General features: G+C 37.8%; 1 protein-coding gene across 1 annotated transcript; it reads left to right on the forward strand.

Annotated features, from left to right (window-relative positions):
- Window positions 1-7,418: 7,418 nt before the first annotated feature.
- LOC125233485 lies at window positions 7,419-10,796 on the forward strand. Its single transcript, XM_048139524.1, has 2 exons — window positions 7,419-7,426; window positions 10,395-10,796. The coding sequence occupies exons 1-2, from the start codon at window positions 7,424-7,426 to the stop codon at window positions 10,794-10,796; spliced, it is 405 nt and encodes a 134-aa protein (XP_047995481.1). The 5' UTR covers window positions 7,419-7,423.
- Window positions 10,797-12,002: the final 1,206 nt, after the last annotated feature.

Genomic DNA, 12,002 nt, shown 5'->3' on the forward strand with positions numbered 1-12,002 from the left:
TATATAGTCCTTCTAGTACCTATTATAGTAGTTTTCGATTCTGCCAAAGCACATTATGGAAATTGACTTTTCTGGACGCTAATTTGTATGACAAATGATGGTATGGAATGTGGTAATTACGGATTTCGATGATTCTGACAAATGACATTATGGAAACTGACTTTATGGGAAACAAAGTTTCTGGCACTAGATTAATATAGTAAACAATGATTATGGCATAAGATGTTATGAGAAACAATATTATGATTGTTGAATAGGATGGCAAATAAAATTATGGCAAATGAAATTCTGGCAAATGGGGGTATCCCACTTACGGCATCATCATCAATGTGCATACATATAGGAAATCATATTATTTTTTGTCATACTTTTTTTTTATACTACGTCGGTGGCAAACAAGTATACAGCCCGCCTGATGTAAAGCGGTCACCGTAACCTATGGACGCCTGCAACTCAAACAGTGTTACATGCGCGTTGCCACCCCATTAGAAACCTGTACATTCCCTTTTGCTGTGTTAAGTACACAGCAAAAAGAGTGTACAAGTTCCAAGGAGGGTTCGATACTTCTTTTGCTCTAATAATTAGTGTCATACTTAATAGATGTCATATACTCCTTATTCATACAAACTTAGATTATAATAATCAAATGTCATACTAACTATCAGCACACTTATCAGGTTTGATAATTTGTTTTATACATAACGATTTTTAGCATATTTATTATCAGCCATAATAGTTCACTATAACCCCTTGAAACATTTTAATTTTTTTGTTTTAATTAAGTACAATTTATTACGCATAATATTACTTCAATTATGAATTTTTCTAAAATTTTACAATTTGTAAATTGTTTGTTTGGTCACAGTTCTAACGTAATCTAAACCTAATTTAAAAGCGGTTCGTTGTTGTGTAGGGTCGCAGTTCTAACCTAACCTAAACCTACTCTGTATGCCGTTTGTTTCTGTGTGATCACAGTTCTAACCTAACCCAAACCTACTCTGTAAGCCGTTTGTTTCTGTGTGGTCACAGTTCTAACCTAACCTAAACCTACCCTGTAATACGTTTGCTTATGTGTACCTAAATCAAAAGTCTAACCTAACCTAAACCTACTCTGTAAACTGTTTGTTTTTGTGTGTATAGTCACAGTTCTAACCTAACCTAAACCTATCCTGTAATACGTTTGCTTATGTGTAAATCAAAGGTCTAACCTAACCTAAACCTACTCTGTAAACTGTTTGGTTTTGTGTGTGGTCACAGTTCTAACATAACCTAAACCTAATATAAAATCCATTCGTTGTTGTGTAGGTCGCAGTTCTAACCTAACCTAAATCTACTCAGTAAGCCGTTTATTTCTGTGTGATCACAGTTCTAACCTAACCTAAACCTACTATGTAAGCTGGTCGTTTTTGTGTGTGGTCACAGTTCTAACCTAACCCAAACCTACTCTGTAAGACGTTTGTTTCTGTGTGGTTACAGTTCTAACCTAACCTAAACCTACCCTGTAATACGTTTGCTTCTGTGTAAATCACAGGTCTAACCTAACCTAAACCTACTCTGTAAACTGTTTGTTTGTCGATGAAATTGTCGTCGTCGCACCTAACTGGGCTATATCATATCAGATTTGTGTTACTTATTAGTACATTAAATTCGAGCCTAAACAGCTAGAGTTATAAATGGAACGTATTATGATTTTTAAATATATGACTTCTTTTTTGTATACAATATTAATACTATGCATAGTAATACGTCGAAATAAAGACAATTATGCTCAGCAAACTTATGACTTAAAATTTAATAAACATAAAAAATATTGCAATAAAAAATATGACATAACACAGCTATGACGTAAAACAGCTACGTTCAAAAATTATTCTGACTACCAAGTTTTATGACATACAGTGTTATGTAAATAGTGCTCTGACAAGTGAAAATATGACAATAGTTTATAGGCCACCAGAATGTAACCCGTCGCCGCGAGATAGACTATCCGTCCTTATGCCAGTGATACAGTTAGAAGCATACATGTGATTCTCGCGGCGACATACTCTCGCGGCAATCATGTGCTAGGCCTACCGTTGGCGTGTCCGTCGACGCGCCCGCGCTGCAGGGTTAGCACGTGATTGCCGCGAGAGTATGTCGCCGCGAGATAGACTGCCCATCCTTATGTCATTAATACAGTTAGAAGAAGACGTGTCATTTGTCTCGCGGCGACATACTCTCGCGGTCCTCATGTGCTAGGCCTACTGGGCCGCAAACGCTCCCTCTGAATATTTTGACGTATAATTTTGTATAGTATAAAGTGACTTGGATATATGTAATAACCTAACTTTTAAGCGCTTGGTGTTTACTGTAAGCTTATTTGTGAATAAATAAAATAAATAAAGAATATTATAAATAAATAATTCATAAGAAGCGCTGGTGGCCTAGCGGTAAGATCGTGCGACTTTCGATCCGGAGGTCGCGGGTTCGAACCCGGCTTGTACCAATGAGTTTTTCTGAACTCATGTGCGAAATGTCATTTGATATTTGCCAGTCGCTTTTAGGTGAAGGAATGAGGAAACCGAACTAATTCCAATAAGGCCTAGTTACCCTTCGGGTTGGAAGGTCAGATGGCAGTCGCTTTCGTAAAACTAGTGCCTACGCCAAATCTTGGGATTAGTTGTCAAAGCGGACCCCAGACTCCCATGAGTCGTGGCAAATGCCGGGATAACGCAAGGAGGATGATGATGAACATAATCTTTATTCAGAATAATGCAGCCAACATTCCAATTTCAAAGCCCAATATGGCCGCAGAAAAGAGGAATGCATTTTAAAATCCAATTACAATTTAAAATAGTCTCCAAAATTAAAGCATTACAATGTATGAACTTGTTAAAAATGAAAAAACGCCTCAGTCGACAGACGCATATTTTTCACGGCAAACGAATTGCAAAACGTGTTTTGGTTAAAACAAGGGAGTGAGCATGAATATGAAAACACGACGGTTCAGTGTTTACATTCGGGTGACCAAGCAGCAGGAATAGCTAGGACAATTAGGGATCAAAATTTAGAGATGGGCCGAATACGAACTTTGCCGAATATGAATATTCGGCCGATCATTCGGTTCAGCTGTTACCGAACCGAACATTCGGCCGAATATTCGGTTCCGTCATATTTCAAATCCTGGCTTGCTGGCTGGCTTAGATTTAAAAACTCAATGATTGGTAATGGGTAGGTACATGTATCTTATACTGATGTAACTTAATGATCCTATATAATTTAGTGCGTGTTTTTTTTTTATCTTAAGCTATGTTATTTTTACTTTTTTACAAAATCATTGTGTTTTTATTTTAAAGCATCTTCAACTCCCTTTGGTAGTTCCTTAGAATGCTGAAATACGAGTATGTAGGAAGTCATTATCTGATGAATTACGAAAAAACTTACCTACTCTATTTATTTACATTGTTTATTCGGTAAATGTTCGGCAATGTAACCGAACTATTCGGCCGAATACGAACATTGACTTGCCGAATATGCCGAATACCGAATATTCGGCCCATCTCTAGATCAAATACACATGAAAGAAGGTTGTTGCTACGCACACTGTCTAAGCTCGTGTAGCCCAACGCGTACCATCCTTGTATTGTATGAGTGAGATAAGACAGGTCGACTGGTCGCGTTCATGACGGACGGTAACTGTGAGGTAACCGAGAGCGAGTGAGCGACGCTTTTAGCGGGAAGCAAGGAGTGGCCATACTGTACGATAGTACTCTTTATTATAAAAACCATGACACGGGGTAAAATAAGAGCCCCTACCAAAAGCTTTTATTTATTTTATTTTTAATTATTATTTATTTTTATTTTTTATTAAATGTTTGCCTCTTTTGTGATGCGGACTGAAAAGGAATGGAATGCGCTCCCACCATGGGTGTTCCCTGAAAAATACGACCTAAAGGCTAGACCGTGAATAGGCTATTACTGAATCGGTGAGCTCCATCTTAAACTCCTCACTGTCCACACTAGTTCGATAAACTTTACCGCATGGGTGCGTCCCTATCTTACTTACTAATATTGCAAAAAGGACAGCCTGACGTTTTTCGTTTATCACGCGACCATGCTTGCCTGCCACCCGGCGTAATGCTTCCAATTTTATCATTTATCTATGTGGATAGTATCCGTCACGCTTTGGCAAATATGTCAGTGTGAGAGTGACAGTGTTATTCACGTGGATAAGTGATAAAATTGGAAGAATAACACCCCGGCTGGTGTGACTATGACTAGGGTCAATTGCCGATCAGTGTACTTGAAAAAAAAAGGTATTTGTGTTACTCGACAGCGTAAAAATCATGGATTTTTTTTTTGTTCCTTACCATTCGGAGGCGCTGTTTACTTTCTACATACAACTGGCAGTATCTGTGAGTGTGTAACCTACGAAGTGATTTTAACACTTTTTGAAAACTAATTGTTGTACATATTCGTGTTTTCGTATTTCAAAAAGTCGAAAACTTTGTGAAATGCATAGGAAGTAAGTTTCAATCAAAATGTCAGCAGACTGACCTTACCATGTAGCAATGATATAGCCTTACCATGGGCATTTTCGCAACAAGAATCCAAAAAACTTTTTTTTCTAATGTTTTCCCTACTCAGAATCATGATCCTACTAGGTGAAAAAAAGCGTCCCAAATTTAATTTTTCCACTTCTTTACCATTTATCAAACACTTTATACAGCTGTTACAAAGTGGAAATTATGCAAATTAATAGAAAATTTTGGGACCATTTTTTGTCCTAGATCGAAAAGGTTCTTGATTACACGCCTAACCTACATTAAAATATTTTTGGTGATTCTTCTCGCGAAAATGCCCATGGAAATGCTATATCATTGCAACATGGTAAGGTAGCAACTATCTAAAGGAAAAGTCTTTAAAAAATGGAATCCGTGGGCACACTACCCAGTAACCTATAACCTAACTAGCTGTTGAATTTTTAATATTAAAACCCAACCCATGAATACTCACCAATTTAAATGAATCATAAATATTGAAACGAAACGATCTGCGCGAAATCTTAAGACGCCATACCAAAATCGCGTCACACCTCGGACAATGGCGATCAAATATATGAAAGTGGCGCGTCCCTACGCACACAGTCTAAGCTCGTGTAGGTGAACCCGTACGCTTGTATGAGTGACATATGACAGGTCGATTGGTCGCGTTTTTGACAGGCGGTAACTGTGAGGTAACCGAGAGGAACGGCACTTTCAGCGGGGAGCGGGAGTGGTGATACTGTACGATAGTGCTCTTTATTATACTACTGTGATCGCGTAGTCTTATTTTAACACTGTGTCGGCGGCTCGGTGGCAAACAAGCGCTCACCCTGGGCGCGACTGATGGTAAGCAGTCCTCGGTGCTTATGGACGCCTAAGACTCCAGAGATTTGCAAGTTACCGACCCCAAACCTGAGCACGCCGGAGCGATTTAAGGACTCGAGTTTGCAATATTCTCATGCCCCGAGTTACACACAATGTTTTCCCTCACACTTTGAACAAAATAAAATTAAAAACGATAAAAAAATATGATCCAGTAACTTTATACATCTGCAGTATGCGTCAAATCCGATAGTTCTGATTTTTGCAGACCTGTTTATGATGAACTTTATTTGTAGAGAATTTTATGAAGATTACTTGTGTCTTAGACCATTTTTTGCTACGTGACACAGTTTAAGAGGTATTCACGAAAAACTAAAAAAGAGACCTTTACACCCCCCTCCACCCGTTATCTCCACCCCCAGTCCCCCACCCCTGAGTACTTTGAGTATGTGAATTAAGACACCATTCTCTACAACTATGCCAAAATTCGCTTATACACAAATTATTTCCCCCGACAAGCAGTTAAAAGTATTCGTTGGGCGTGCTATTAAAGGTATAAGATTTAGGTGATTTTTTTTATAATCATGTCAGACTTTACGTCCGTTCCGATACTTCCGATGTCGAACAAAGCTAACCTACCAAAAATTAAACATAGAATGTATTTACAAACAACTGAATTAACAATCGACCTATATTCCTTTCTATTTTAGGAAACAAAGAGCATTCATCTGCCGAAAAACTATAACCTCTGTGATTACAATAACTTTTGTTTTCATCTATTCTTCGAATAAATAGCGAGGGATAAAACTGACCGTTCATTCTTATAAAAAATCGTTGCAAAATTTAGACGGTTCCGAGAATTACGTTTTAAATTATTTCATTTCATTTCATAATTAAAAAAAATAATAAGTAATTAATATATTAAACTAAAGTGCGTTAGTAAGAACTGTTTACATTTTGGTACATACAGTACAAATCATTGTAGAAATAGTGACAAAGGCAATCATCATACAGTACTGGCCGATTTCGACCAAGGAGACTGTTGAATACTAGTTATAAGAACGACGTTCTTGAGCTCTCAAGTGGCTGACATACCCAATCTTAGCAGTAAATGTGCACATTCACTGCACAGCACCTCCGACAAAATTGTAGTTGATGAGAATGATGAGGCATTGTAAGTGGTCTGTAGACAAAGAGAAGAGGCGCTGTAACTCACCCTGTAACGATTGTGACAAAGAAAAAAGGCGCTGTAACTTGCTGTAACGCTTGTGACAAAGAGAAAAGGCGCTGTAACTCGCCCTGCAACGCTTGTGACAAAGAGAAAAGGCGCTGTAACTTGCTGTAGCGCTTGTGACAAAGAGAAAAAGCGGTGTAACTTGCTGTAACGCTTGTGACAAAAAGAAAAGGCGTTGTAACTCGCCCTGTAACGCTTGTGCAAAGGCACTGTAACCGCCCCTGTGTTGGTGGTGACAAAGGGCAAAGGCATTTTAACCGTCCCTGTAATCGTTGGGACAAAAGAAGGCACTGTAACCGACGAAGAACAACAACACTGCAACGGTCCCTGTGAGAATGGCACTGTATGCGTCTCTGTGAGTGTCGTCTACAACGACGTGTCACGTGACGGCTACAACAAAATGAGACTTCTTCTGTTCATGTTCACAGCGGCCTGCATATTTAGCGTAAGTTTTGTTTTTAATTCAATTTAAGTACTGAGTACCACCGATCTGTGTTCACCATCGTTGACGCTCCGTGGCTAAAGGTACCTTCACCAGGCAAAAAGTAGATGGCGCCACTAAAAATGCCTTGTTGCTATCAGCTTTTTGCGTTGCTATAAGCCGCTTTGTCAGCTTATTCATATAAAGATACAAGTAAATGTCGCCTGACCGGTAACCGACAAAGTGGGACGTTTTACTAAACACACTCACACATAAGAGTTTTGAATGATTCACGGTTATTTTCATTAGACTTATATTGACCGGGATATAGACCGTGATTACCTTTTTGTCGAGCTCGCGATACACTCACACATCTTGCCTTTTTTTTAGGTTTCAAGGCAATGGTGGCAGACAACGACGAAAATGGTAACTATTTTTCAATTTATTATTCTTACTTTTAGACCAGTGCCAGTAGTGGCAATCACTTCACAATGCAAAGGTATTAGTAGTTTATCCCTTTTGTTATACTAGATTTTCCCCGCGGCTTCGCACGCGTACTAATCTAATCTTGTTGTCCTATACAAACTTTGGACCCCTATTTCAACCCCTTAGGAGGTAAATTTTGAAAATCCTTTCTTAGTGCTCCTCTACACCTTATAAGGAACCTACGTGCCGGTATCTTTAGGACCAGCGGTTTCGGCTGTGCGTTGATACATATGTGAGTCAGTCAGTTTCTTCTTTTATATACCTATTTTAGTCATACTTGTTATGGAGAATTTTTGACCAAAAGCTGCACTTTTAGATGGAAGCAAGCCGCTTTGCATGGTGATAGTAAACAATTTTTTCCGAGGATATCGAAATTTCATCCCTTAGGAAGCCGAGCGCAGCGAGGTGTTTTATGAAAATGAAAAAAAATCTATCTTCTTATCATATGGTCCGATTTTGACAAATCGTATCTCAAATGAAAGATATTGATTAGTGCAACTTAAAAAAAAATTAAAAAAAAAAATATTGTTCAGAAAAAGTAACAAAAAAATTGAAAAATGTAAATTTACGTATCGCATTAAACAACTTCAAAGAATGAATGACAAAATGTAGAATATCGATATACAAGTTTTTTTATATCAAAGACAGATAAATTCATAATTGAAAACTAAAAACCGCATCGAAATCGGATCAGTAGTTTTTAAGGTACAAGTTTCCAAAGTTGGAAAAGTTTAGTTTATATGATCACTTTGCAATTCTTTTGCCAGAAAGTCAGAAATAATCTATTTTTCTTAGACATAAAAGTACACAGTGACAGTACACATCAAAATAAAAGTTTTTTTCTCGAGGATGTCATAATTTAAGCCCTTAGAAGGACGAGCGTAGTGAGGACTATTAAAAACTGTTAAAAAAAATTCTATTAATTTTGGGCTTTGTCCGATTTTGACAAAAAATGTGTCAATTGAAAGGTATTGTTTAATGTAATCGAAAAAAAAATTAAAAAAAAAATTGCTAAAAACGTGTAAGAAAAAATTTAAAAAACCTTAAATTTTCGTATCACGCTGAATAACTGCTAAGAACGACAGATAAGATATACAATGTCGATATATGAGTTTTTAAAATCAAAGACAAATAAATTCATAATTATAAACTGAAAACCGAATCGAAATCGGATCAGTAGTTTTTAAGATACAAGTTGCCAAAGTTGGCTTAGTTTGTTTATATGGTCGCTTTTAAATTATTCAGCCAAAAAGTCAGAAATGATATATTTTTCTTACAGATAAGAGTATGCATTGATAGAAGACATTATAATAAATGATTTTCGCTGAGGATTTAAAAATTTCATCCCTTAGGAATCCGAGCGTAGCGAGGTCTGCAACGAAAAACAACAAAAAACCAAGTTTTTTTTTTATGTTACATAAATTAATTTCTTTCAACTGACACACGTTTTGTAAAAATCAGACTACCCAAAAAAAAAAACGTTTTTTTTTGTTGTCTTTCGTTGCAGACCTCGCTACGCTCGGATTCCTAAGGGATGAAATTTTTATATCCTCAGCAAAAATCATTTATTATGATGTCTTCTATCAATGCATACTCTTAGCTGTAAGAAAAATATATTATTTCTGACTTTTTGGCTGAATAATTTAAAAGCGACCATATAAACAAACTAAGCCAACTTTGGCAACTTGTCTCTTAAAAACTACTGATCCGATTTCGATTCGGTTTTCAGTTTATAATTATGAATTTATTTGTCTTTGATTTTAAAAACTCATGTATCGACATTGTATATCTTATCTGTCGTTCTTAGCAGTTATTCAGCGTGATACGAAAATTTAAGTTTTTTTTTAATTTTTTCTTACACGTTTTAAGCAATTTTATTTTTTTATTTTATTTCGATTACATTAAACAATACCTTTCAATTGACACATTTTTTGTCAAAATCGGACAAAGCACAAAAATAATAGAATTTTTTTTAACAGTTTTTAATAGTCCTCACCACGCTCGTCCTTCTAAGGGCTTAAATTATGATATCCTCGAGAAAAAAACTTTTATTTTGATGTGTACTGTCACTGTGTACTTTTATGTCTAAGAAAAATAGATTATTTCTGACTTTCTGGCAAAGGAATTGCAAAGTGATCATATAAACTAAACTTTTCCAACTTTGGCAACATGTACCTTAAAAACTACTGATCCGATTTCGATGCGGTTTTTAGTTTTCAATTATGAATTTATCTGTCTTTGATATAACAAAACTCGTATATCGATATTCTACATTTTGTCATTCATTCTTTGAAGTTGTTTAATGCGATACGTAAATTTACATTTTTCAATGTTTTTGTTACTTTTTCTGAACAATATTTTTTTTTTATTTTTTTTTAAGTTGCACTAATCAATATCTTTCATTTGAGATACGATTTGTCAAAATCGGACCATATGATAAAAAGATAGAATTTTTTTCATTTTCATAAAACACCTCGCTGCGCTCGGCTTCCTAAGGAATGAAATTTCGATATCCTCGGAAAAAATCGTTTACTATGATGTCTACTATCACCATGCAAAGCGGCTTGCTTCCATCTAAAAGTGCAGCTTTTTTTTCATAACTAGTATGACTATTTAGATAGATTTAGAAAGAGACTTCCACTTGTTATGGAGGTACCTACTTACTTACATACATACACACTAACTGCAAAATATGGGCGCTATTGTGGTGTGGGCGATGGGCTGGCAAGTGGCAACCTGTTACTGCAGTAATAACGGAATAGGCAGAGCACTTTAAGTGTCAGGTTGCTATGTTTGACAATTAAGCCAAGCGCCCACACTACAAAAAAAATCTCACAGTCAACTTCTACAACACAGGAGCACAAAATTTCAGCGGACGGAAAACTAATGTAATGCTTTATTTCTGCAGCCCTGGTACAACTTCTGGAAGCACTGGCGAAAGCCCGCAACCCGAACTAACGCAATGCTGCACTACTTCTACTGCAGAAGCAAGAACTTCTCACAAAGCGTGGGGCGGCACCTGCACCAATGGGGGGACGGTATCCACCGTCTCTGGTTCGTGTTCTGGTTGGGCGTGTGCCCGGAGAGGATCAAGACGACGATCTACACGATTCCGACAAAGTCGACGACGACGACCACGCCGTGGCCGCGCGGGCGCTCGCGCAAGAACCCGCTGCTCGTCGGCACGGACGAGTGGGACTGGACGCACCCCGTCACCAAGCCGCCAGCCACCACTAAGTCCACCACCCGCTGCGCGCCGGTCATGAGTCGCCCGAAACTACACAATCCCCTTTTATATTTCAAGCCTTAGGTGGATTGGCGTCAGTCCGAGGGATTGTTCGAATTAATCCCTGCCGCTTCTTTCCGCCATCGCCCTGCGCGACAACATTAAATTTCCATCTCCATCATTTACATGGCTGGCAGTCCTCAACTGTGAGTTTCTCCAGAAAATTCCTGCCCCGCACAGCTAAACTGTGTGTAAAATAAATTGTCGTCTGCGGTATTTCCGGATTGATACGACCTTCAAACCTTCAAGAAAAGAGCGTACACCCATCTTAAAGGCCGGCAATGCACCTCCAACACTTCTGGTGTTTCGGGTGTCTATGAGCGGCAGAGATCGCTTACATTCATCGCTCCATTTCATAAAAAAACCGGCCAAGAGCGTGTCGGGCCACGCTCAGTGTAGGGTTCCGTAGTTTTCCGTATTTTTCTCAAAAACTACTGAACCTATCAAGTTCAAAATAATTTTCCTAGAAAGTCTTTATAAAGTTCTACTTTTGTGATTTTTTTTCATATTTTTTAAACATATGGTTCAAAAGTTAGAGGGGGGGGGACGCACTTTTTTTTCCTTTAGGAGCGATTATTTCCGAAAATATAAATATTATCAAAAAACGATCTTAGTAAACCCTTATTCATTTTTAAATACCTATCCAACAATATATCGCACGTTGGGGTTGGAATGAAAAAAAATATCAGCCCCCACTTTACATGTAGGGGGGTACCCTAATAAAACATTTTTTTCCATTTTTTATTTTTGCACTTTGTTAGCGTGATTGGTATACATATTGGTACCAAATTTCAGCTTTATAGTCCTAACGGTTACTGAGATTATCCGCGGACGGACGGACGGACGGACGGACGGACGGACAGACAGACATGGCGAAACTATAAGGGTTCCTAGTTGACTACGGAACCCTAAAAAAGGTAAGCCTCTGTAACCGACAAAGAATAAGACACTATAACAGTCCCGTGCCCGTAGTGTCAAAGGGAAATGTGGGACACCTGTGTTGTGAGAGCCGCCTCAAAATCACTGTTGCTGGGGATGGCCATAGTAGATTGTGTAACAAGGGAGCAAAATGAGATGGCGTTCATTGAATCCTGAACGAAGCAAAGGATTCTATAATTGAATCCCGAGCGTAGCGAGGCCAATCTACTTTTGTATTAAATTTTGGTTAATTGTTAAACGTAGAGGAGAGTTCATGAAATAATAATAATTTTAATTTTAAGAGTGAGTGAA

The sequence above is a fragment of the Leguminivora glycinivorella genome, chromosome 14 (assembly GCF_023078275.1).
Source record: "Leguminivora glycinivorella isolate SPB_JAAS2020 chromosome 14, LegGlyc_1.1, whole genome shotgun sequence".
NCBI lineage: Eukaryota > Metazoa > Arthropoda > Insecta > Lepidoptera > Tortricidae > Leguminivora > Leguminivora glycinivorella.